Below are 10,754 nucleotides of genomic sequence, written 5' to 3' on the forward strand. Positions count from 1 at the left end.
GATCAACCTAGCCCCCGTTTATTTGTTCCCGAGGGAATATCACACCTGAAAATTACTGCTTCGTTACTTTTTGTCTGTCTCCCTGGCTAGAATACAGTCCAGGCCCAGATCTGTGCCAGGTACCGGTGGTGCCCAGTAAATAGCTCTCGAATGAGTAAGTGGCTGTTAAATTAATGTGTGCCTGAATGAATGGATGAGCGAATGAATAAACGAAAGAATGAATGAACGAATGGATGATGGAGAGCCTGGCCTACATCCTTCTTCCCTACTCTGTCCACCCAACCCCAGGTGAGCGCCCGGTGCCCGGTGCCCTAAATTTCGCCTACGGAGGCCGGGAGGCGTCAGCAAGGCGCTCAGGGCGGAAGGGAGACCCCGGGCTGCCGTCCGACCCGCGCGCACGCAGGCGCGGGCACCTTCGCTTCCGAAAAGTCACTTCCTCCCCCGTCTCCTAGCAACGGCTGGAAGCGTTGTTGACATCCGGAAAGCGGTGACGCCCGACTGAGCCTAGGTCTCGTCGCTGTCGTGATGGTAAATCGGGGGTCTCCAAGGGCGCGGACGGTCAGGGGCCCTAGCTGCCCGAATCTGGGGACCGACCCTGGCCCGGCCGGACCCCGGGGGCCGCAGAGAAGGCTGGTGACTGCAGGGGATTACTGGAAGGGCGAGAGGAAGACCGTGGAGAACTAGAGGGATACCCTGAAAAGGGGAAGAAATTAAGATGTCTAGGTAGGGGGTGGGGAGTGTATCGATGGGGGGGTGCCATCGGGGGTTTATATCTAAGGAGTTGATTTTGAGGGCAGGAGTATGGGGGGGGCGGGTTAGGGGGAGCTGGAGATCGAGAAAAGCAAAGGGATCTCAAGGGAATGAAAGATCCTGATGACCATAAAATATCTCGAGAGAGAGGAAAATTTGAAAAGTTGAAGGGGTGAAATGAAGAGAAGAAAGTTCAGATCTAGAGAGGGAAGGAGGAGATGGGAGCAGGAAGGTCAGGGATCTAGGACAGGGAAGAAAACAGAGATGCTGAGAGAGATAAAAAAGGAAAATAGGAAGGAAAAGAAGAGAAGGTAAGGGAGGGAAAGAAGAGAGAGCAAGTGAAAACAGTAAGAAAAAGAAAGAAATTGAAAGAGAAAAGCAAGTTGAGAGCAAATAGTTTTAAGAGAAGAATGACATGGGGATTGGAGACAGATTAAGAGATTGTATTAGGAGGGCTGGGATCTCTTGAAAGACAGAGAAACAACTGGGAGAAGAGAGGAAAAGGTAGAGAAGAGCAGAGAGAGAAGTTTAGGGAAGAAGGAAAAGAAAACAAATAGGAACTGCAGAAACTGTCTTAAATATTATGAAAAAAATGTATTAAATTATTGATGCCTTGGACAACCGTTACACTTCAGTACAGTGTTTCCCTTAGTTGCTTCATAATATTTATGGATCCCCAAAATACCAAATAAAACAGAATGAATCACATTGTGAGAAAGTTACTCCTCTGCCATTTTTTACTTTTCAGCCTTTAGAGTATATTCCAGGGAAGATTTCTGGCACTATGAGGTCCTTAATGCCAGTACATTTGGTAATATCTGTTTTTCACCTTGAGAGCAGACCGCAGGCTCACATCTTAATCCAGGCAGAGTTTAATAATATGTTCTGTCTTAATTGTAATTTTTTATGATTATTCTGTTTATGAGCAATGATACCCAATTTCTGTTTAATACTGATGTATAGTTTCCATTTTAAATGCATTTGCAGTAAGATAATGTAAAGAAAAAGCCAGTTAAAGAATATAGATGGAGTTCATAATGGCAAAAATCAAAAATTTAATACACGAGTGCCTGAAATTCACAAAACACCTGCTACGGCGAGGGAAAAAAGGAAATAAGAGCTCATGCCCACATTACATGCAAAAGAAAACTGTCTTTTGGCTAAAATAGCATAATGTCCATCTGTGTGAAGTTTAAAGAAAAAAATATCACCAACCCTCATCAAGACACCACTGCTTGAATTCAGAATATCCAGTGATTGCTCAGTCATAAAAAAAATGCTGTTTCGAAAAAGATTATTCTTGATTCTGACACTTCTGTATCCAAGGGAACTAAAACCAGTACGACACAGTCTGTGTATAAGATTCATTCACAAAGCTGAGTTTAAAACCCAGTAATAGGGTTCCAACATAATCATTCATAGTTGTACATTTGGCTTATGCAAGGACCTGAGCTCCATTTACCAAGAGAATCCTGGAATCCTGGAACACAATTCTAAAGAATATCCTTCCATAAATTTATCATCTGAAAACTCCCCAATAAGAATAAGATTTCTCATGATGGGATACTTGTTGGCACAGGGAGGCCATGGTATCACTCTCTCTATTTAAAAGGCTAAAATGAAGACAAGGAATTTTCCATGTTAATCCAGAAGGAAAACCTCTGATAGGTGGGTGAAAAGATGATCCAGAACAGATTTCTGTCCAATGTGAAGAATGCTTTTCCAGCAAATAGACACAGATATAAATAGAATGAGCTCTTGTGAGGTTATAAGTTCTTTCTCTAGGAGGGATCAAGCCAAGAGATTTGTCAGGCTTGAATACAGGGGGTTCTTGTATGTGGGACTTAACAATTTCAAAGCTCTCATCTAAACGTTAAAGATTGTAGCATCCAGTACCCTTGGTTAGGGAGATAGGGAAGTGGCTTTGTCTGTAAACATTATTCTGTTTGTGATTAGGTCACCAAAAAGACCCTTATGGTTAATTACCTTCCTGATCTCTTTCAGGCAGAGGTGGAGGAAACTCTAAAAAGGATTCAGAGCCATAAAGGGGTTATTGGAACTATGGTTGTAAATGCAGAAGGTAAATATATCACAGCCTGCCTCCTCGACATATAGGAACTAACCAAGAACCTGTTTATTGTGTCAAGCCTTAAGGCAAACACCTTAGAATCTAAAATCAAAAGCATGTTCTGTATATTTTACTTATAGCATTTATTTATCAAACATGTACTGGATATCTATTATATGCCAAGTACTCTGCTAAGAGCTGAGGATATATATGAATTAATGTGTGTTTTAAAGGTCTATATATTTCTAAGAAATACTATGCAATATCTAATTTTTAAAGGTTTGGTAAACTCTCTTGCAAACTTTCAGGAATGCTGTCTTAGTTTACCAGGCTGCCCTGATAATTACCACACAATGGTTTGCCTTGAACAACAGGAATTTGTTGGCTCACCGTTTTGAGGTGAGGAGAACTCCGAAATGGAGGCATCAGGAAGGCTATGCTTTCCTCCAAAGTCTGTAACGTTCCGGTGCTGGCTTGCCGACAGTCCTTGGGGACCCTTGACTTGCATCTCTGCCTCACATCACACGGCGATGTCCTCTCTTTTCTCTTCCGGTTTCCGTTGACTTCCGGCTTCCAACTCCTCCTCATGTCTTTCTCTATCTGAATTTCTTCTGCTTATAAAGGGCTCTGGTAATTCAGGTTAAGGCCAGCCCTCATTCAGATGGGCCACACCTTAAACTAAAATAACATCTTCAGGGGATCCTGTTTACAATGGGTTCACACCCACAGGAATGTGCAGCGAGACCAAGAACACTTCTAAATTGGGGTATATAATTCAATGCACCACAAATATCAATAAAGCTATCATATTGAAAATAGGGAGAAAGTCGCTGCTGACACTTTTTGTTTTAACATTATAAAGGGTACAGAATTTCAGTCTTCATTTTAAATGAAATTGGTCTTTTACCATATTTAATTAAAATCTATGAGAATTAATTTTAATATCATTTATAGCACAGTTTTATGTATCATTTAAGAAGGACCAATATATTTCCAACAACTGTGAAATCTGTAGCTTTACCAGCACCTTGCTCACTATTCACAATCCTGATTAAGAATTCACAGTGTTTTCTCTGGCACATTACTCCATGCTCAGCTGTGGTGGAGACAGCTTAGAGGCTCCTGCTGCTTTCAGTGCTAATTTGGGCATTTGTAAAGGCAAAAGGTGCCACAAATTCCAGAGCATTTTTTTGAAATATGAAGAGCTTTTCCACATAATCCATGGTGCCACCATGGAATTGCACATTTCCAGCTCGGTGGCCAGGCAAAGAATCTCACAGCTAATTATTCTGTCAGAGCAAATCCATCAATAAATATTTATTGAGCAACTATAAACAAGAAGTCTGTTTAAATTCTGAGCTCAATTCTTTATCATTAAAAATGAAAAATAACATACTTTATTGAGTGTTTGTGATTGTCAAGTGTCCAGCACAATACCTGATGTTTAATAGAACTACAGTTAAATGGTTCTGAGAATGTGGAAATTTTTAATTTATTTGCACAGATAAGATGATATGGTTACTGAAAATGAAAATGTAAGGCCAAATGAATAATGTAAATAATGAATATATAAATTCACCCAGCTCGAGTGACAAGGGGAGAAAAGATTTAAGCTTGACCTTCCAGGTAAGTCAAGAGCTATTGCAGAATATTTCCAGGAAGCAGTTCAGCCCCAGTGCATGGTTCTGTTTGAACTGATTTTATGTCCAGGAATGTGCACACTCCCTGCCACTCCCCCTAAAATGGGCTACCTGCATGACTTCATACAGGTGCATTCACCTATGATACCCAGGACAACTCTTCTGTTAACTTTGGCATACCTTGGTCTAAAATAATCCTGGCAGTAGGTACCAAGTGCATGAAAAATATCAAGGCCCTTTGATCTGTAATTCTACTAAGAATCTATCCTAAAGAGCGATGACGATTTAGGTACAAAGGGCAGTTTCTGAAGCATCACATACAATAGCAATAAACAAACATGCAAGTAAATGTTTCCAAGAGTAGGGGAATGTTTAAATTAATTATGAAATATTCACTTGACGAAACATTACTCCATTTAATATGTGCAAGAAAATTTAGAATCATGGAAAAACCATTCATCGTTTTCGATGAAAAAGCAGGGAACAAAGTGATTATCCAGCGTTATCTAATCATGTTTGTAATCAGGAACACACATACACTTAAATACAGGAGAAAATGTGGTTATTATTTCTGAGTGGTGAAATTAAAGGTGATTTTTACTTTATTTTCCTGGAGGGACTCTTAATTATCTCTTTTCTTATCCAAGCATAATAAAATATTATTTTAATAAACTCTGCAAGATATGAGGGTTGTGTTAGGACTCAGGGTACTTTTCAAGAATTCTAGATACCCAGAGTTTTTACCTGAAAGCTATATTCATCTTTTTTCCCAAAAATATAAATGTGGGGCTTATTTTTATGGTCAACTTATTAAAAAAAACACAGCATATGATGAGGATGTTTAGTAACAGCATAAGGTGCAAGTTGTGTGACCACAATGTAACAAAATAGTCAGTTCCAACCACCTACTCCATTTTAGATGAAAGGGCCATTTATGATAACATGGCCTTGCAGCTTTCAGAAGTTCCATGAAGTTCAACACTGAGAATATTTACGATAATGTTAATTGTTCTTGTTCTTTATTAATGGTTTTGGTCTACTAATTCTAGGCAAATCTTTTTAACATTTAAAATTTGAGTTGCGGTTAGGTAGCCCTTCTATGTTTGTACATTTAGATCTCATCATAGGCTATGTTAAATATAGTCCTTTGCTTTAACTGTTATTAAAACATTGAATTCCTATTTTAAGAAATGTAGATTTATCACTTTAGCCCAATACTGAGTGGTACAGATTTTCATTAGAGTAGGTTTTTGTTAACACCGGTTTCTCATTTACGAAACCATTCATTGTTTAGAATATTGCAACACTGATCATTGAATTAGATACTGATGAAAAAACCATATATATATACTTTGCTGTTTCCCAGGCTATGCCTGATTTCTGTTGGCTCTTAATTTTAAATATTCTTGACATTTTAAAGTTCATCATTTGAATTTCATTTGATTTTATCAGCCACTCAGCCAACTCATTTGATTTTTGAAACACAGTCTATCAACCAAAGTACAAATGTACAGTTGAAGATGAAAACTGAATTAATGTGTACCAGTTTACTGGGATATTTTAAAATCATGTTTTAAAGTATTGCCATAAGTTTAGCAATATCAAATTTTAAGATGGACATACTCTTTGTTCTAGCAGTTCCATTTTGGGAAGTTTTCCTACACCCATATACATATGTGGAATGACATGTACAAGGACATATTCTGTACCCCTATTTCTAAAAGTCAAAGACTGGGAACAACTTACATGCCCCTCAAGAGGATATTAATGCATTACAACACATCATTTCAACAGACTATTAATCAGTCATTAAAATGAATGACTTAGCTTTATGTATGCTGAATGGAACAATTTCCCAAGTGTATTAAGTGAAAAAAAATTGAGACAGAATAGAGAATGACACCATTAAGACAAAGAATAAAAACACAAAGACAAGCACACACATCCCTGAATAGACTTAGAATATCTCTGAAAGGATGCTGAAGAAACTGTGAGTAGTGATTGCCTCTGAGAAGGGAGGGTGATGAATTTTATGCCATGTGCCGAAATTCTCAAGAAAAAAAAAGGTTTTAATTGCCTAGAATGGTACAAAGCAAGAGTTCAATAAATATTTGTTAATTGATTTTTAAAGTGTCTATAGCAGATGTGAAAGACTCCAGGTATTTCCAAAGTTATCCAGAAAGGCCAGCTGCTTTATTTATGAATTGAATAAATATGACTCAGCATCTGATTCGTAAATATTTAAATAATTTATTCTGGTAATATTTTTGTTTTGACACTGAGCAATGCAGATTTTATAGGTAGTCACTGTTTAGGATGCAAAAGTAAAACTTTGTCAAAAGTGCTCTTAAAAGAAAGATGGCTTCTTCGATTTCAGTATCCTGCTTGTTAAAGATGCAAGCCTTGTAACCTTTATATCAGGTGTGAAAGACCTAACTACCTTCTAGGTAAAAAGTGGCCAACAAATAAAAATTCTAAAATTAACAACTTTTATATGAAACCTCATTTATTGAATAGGTTTCCTTGTAAATACTGTCCTCGTATTGTTTAGCAACAGCCATTCTGGAGAGAATGATTACCATAAAAGAAAAAGAAATTAGACTATTTCAAAGTCAAAACTGAGAGACTCAAAGAGTTTCAGGAAAATACATTCCACTCTTGAAGTGCTCATCTTGTTTAGTAGTTTCTGGAGCTACATTCTTGGTGGGAAAACTGAGACCTGTATTCAACTTTTTTTATTGATTGGCCTTAATTTGGGTATCTGAATTAAGCAATCCCAAATTCACCTTCATCAGTCCCCCTAAATTAAAGGCACAATTGGAAGTCAAATCCCTGGAATTCCCTGGCTATCTCATGGTTCTCAAAATAAATAAGCCATCTCTGATTAGATTCAGTATCTGTAAAACACCAAGCACAGTGCCCGTGACCTAATCAACACTTAGATTAGTGCCGGGTGATCGAACTGAGCTGGACTGATTGGAACAGAATCGAATTATACTTTCATATGTGTCTGGCTAGAAGTTTTCAGTTTAATGAATAGGTTCTGTTTTAAATTCATATAATGAAACAACAGAGTACACAAGCAACCAAATTTAATAATGTTTAAACCAAGAATGAGTGCAAACCAGGGAATGCTCAGTGAAAGTACAAATATCTTTGTTATTATTTTTTCTCACCTAAAAGTTAAGGCTTGCAAAATATTGCATGAGGAGTTATGAAGAAATTTTGGAAATCCCTCTTGATATACCCTCTAGCATGTGCAGTGAAATCCCTTTATATTTCTGGCCTCAGGGCAGAACACTAACACAAACAAGCATTTGAAGGCAGACTTGCATAGACAGGATGCTTGGAGCAATACATTTTGGTACAATAATATGTTAACTTAGTACTGCAGTAACTGACTAGCAACTTCCAAAAGGTTTATGCACAAAAATGTTGCCCACGCTTTTAGCTATTAGAATTATAACCTACCTAACAATACAACAATAGGAGTTTGATTATATTATATATCTATAAAATAGCAAAATGACAACAACTAAAACTAATGTTGATTTCACTTTCATCAACAAGGACAACTTGTATGCTATAATTTAAGTGAGGGGGAAAAAGCACTAGTCAAATTTGTAAACACAGTTTGATTCCAGCTATATTTTTAAATCTGTGCACTTCCAAAAAGACTAGAAGGAAATTAAACTTTTGTTACCAGGGCATAATATCAGCCATCTTTTTTTCTTCCTCTTTATAATTGTCAGTATGTGCCCATATTTCTACAGTGTGCATATTATTTTTATAACCAGAGAAAAATTTAATCCAAAACGGTTAACTCCTTTAATAGGCATTCCGATCCGAACAACCTTGGACAACTCAACTACTGTCCAATACGCGGGCCTTCTTCACCAGCTGACGATGAAAGCCAAGAGCACAGTCCGTGACATTGACCCTCAGAACGACCTGACTTTCCTTAGAATCAGATCAAAGAAACATGAAATCATGGTAGCCCCAGGTAATTGGGCATTTCTTTTCATATTAAATAAGCACCTTTCTACTTTACTGGATAGAAGGTTTGTCTCAAAGAATATAGAGTATAGATTTCAATATACAACATGAAGCATAGTACTCTTCAATCATAAAACAAGGAAGTTTGAATCTGAAAATTGCAATCTGAAAATCTTGTGAAATTAGCAATGAACTTGATCTTTGAACAAATGGAGTTTTGCCCACTTGCCTTTTTTATTAGTAATCAAAAACTTCAGGTGATGCAGGTCTCATTTTCAATGAACTTAGCACAGAGACTTTCTGGACAGTGGGAGAAACGTCTTCCTTTGTGGGGATAAACCACAGGTGGATCATAGATAGTGGAAAGGCCTATAAGATTTCAACACGTCCCTCCCTGTGGGAAAAGCGCATCTGCTTGGCCTGCCAGAAGATAGCAGCCTCAGAAACACTTCTTTCCCTGAAGGAAACACATTCACAGTGTTATTAGGGGTCCGTGTAAAACAGTACCCACTGCTCCTAAATGTAGTCTGCAGCCAACTTCTCTGTAGCACGTCTGTAAAATCAGCATCACCCATAAATGCTTTTTACACACTTGGCCATACATTAGAACCACTTGGAGAGCTTTAAAAATATTATGGATGCCTGAGAGATACTCCTCAGACCCACAATGTCAGAATTTTAGGGCTGAGCTCTGGGCAATGGGTATTTGTTAAAGTTTGCTAGGTGGTTGCAATATGCAATTAGGGTTGAAAACCAATGAAGAGAAAAGATCAGTGGCAATGTTCATTTTTAAATTTAATTTTTTAGAATGAATTAATTTTGTCCTCATCTCTCCACAGATAAGGAGTATCTTCTGATTGTCATTCAGAATCCGTGTGAATAGACCTGCTATAGCCAAGTCTGACCTAGAGACAGTCGGTCAGAAACATTTTACTCTTTAATGATTACTAAAATTATCTTCCTATCTAACGGATCTTTTGGACATTCCCTTCTCTTTTTGCATTTAAGCTAGTCTATGTTTCACTGATTCCCTTTTGATTGTATTGTAAAGCTGTACTTTAGCTCTATAATAAACAAATTCTGGTACATGTGTGTCTGTGTTTTTAGGATACAGGAAACTGAAGGATTGTAGTGGGAAGCCAGCCTTCCTTGGGGTGTTCCTTTTGGTCTGGAAATAACTGTAGCAAGAAGATATATAGAAGTATACTTTTGCCTATTTCTTGAATGTGCCAAGAAAACTCAGTGGAACACTGTGAGGAGCTACAGCGAAGCATCAATTCCCAGCCCTGCAGGAGCTTGAGGTACTTTACCAGGTCAAACAAGGACAGCAATAAGCCAGGGGCATGGTTCTTAGCTGGGGGCAGCTAAGCACCTCTTCTTCCTATCAAAGCTCTCGGACCTCTGCCACCATCATGCCAGCATGCGGGGGGTAGGGATGGGGTCTTGGTGAGGATGCAATGCATACAACGCTGACCAACTCCAGCGAGTTTCCATTCAAATGTTCAGAAAATAGTCTGACAAATACAACAGACTTTCATGCATCCAAACCTACATAGAGAAGGCATTAATATTTTGCCATATTTGCTTCATATCCCTTCCCTTCTTTAAACAGAACTTTAAATTTTTTAAAAATAATTCTAGGTTCACATACAGTTGTAAAACAAGACAGATCTTGTGTATCCTTTATGTTTTTTAAAACTCTAGTACAAAATGACAACCAGGAAATTGACTTGGAGCCAGTCAAGATGCTACAGTCTTCCCTCGTCACAAGGATTCCTCCAAGCCCCAATCCCTGACCCCTACCTAGCAACCACTAATCGGGCCTCCATTTCTGTAATTTTGTCATTTCAAGAATGTTATAGAAATGGAATTATATAGTATATAACCTTTGGGGAGAGGCTTTTTTCACTCAGCATAATTCCCCAGACATCCACATAAGAAACAAGACGTTAAAGAAACAAGAAGTTAAAGAAACAAGACTTTAAAGAAACGGCTGAGGCGTGGGGCGCACGGGCACCACAGGAGCCGCCGCCTCCAGGAAGCCGGCCGTGCGCGCCCACCCAGCGCCCCCCGCCATGCCCGTACCTGGATAAAAGAAGACTGGAAACATGTCAGAGCTTTGATTAATCTCCTCCCTTGGTGATAAGGAAAATTTACAGACTCTGGAGAGGATGTCTACTGTGACCTCCAAGTCCAACCTGTCTTTTAATACCAAATTTTCTATTCCTGACTTCAAGTTGGGAACCTCAGATTCCCTCGTTTGTCTCTGGTGAGTTGGGGGAACTGGAGACCTTTGCTGA

At 38.5% G+C, this 10,754-nt stretch overlaps 1 protein-coding gene across 1 annotated transcript; it reads left to right on the forward strand.

Annotated features, from left to right (window-relative positions):
• The first annotated feature begins 443 nt into the window (after positions 1-443).
• Positions 444-9,540, forward strand: DYNLRB2 (dynein light chain roadblock-type 2). Its single transcript, XM_037815994.1, has 4 exons — positions 444-528; positions 2,755-2,830; positions 8,294-8,461; positions 9,294-9,540. The coding sequence occupies exons 1-4, from the start codon at positions 526-528 to the stop codon at positions 9,335-9,337; spliced, it is 291 nt and encodes a 96-aa protein (XP_037671922.1). The 5' UTR covers positions 444-525; the 3' UTR covers positions 9,338-9,540.
• The last annotated feature ends 1,214 nt before the right edge of the window (positions 9,541-10,754 follow it).

Source organism: Choloepus didactylus, chromosome 22 (genome assembly GCF_015220235.1).
Source record: "Choloepus didactylus isolate mChoDid1 chromosome 22, mChoDid1.pri, whole genome shotgun sequence".
Classification (NCBI taxonomy): Eukaryota; Metazoa; Chordata; class Mammalia; order Pilosa; family Megalonychidae; genus Choloepus; species Choloepus didactylus.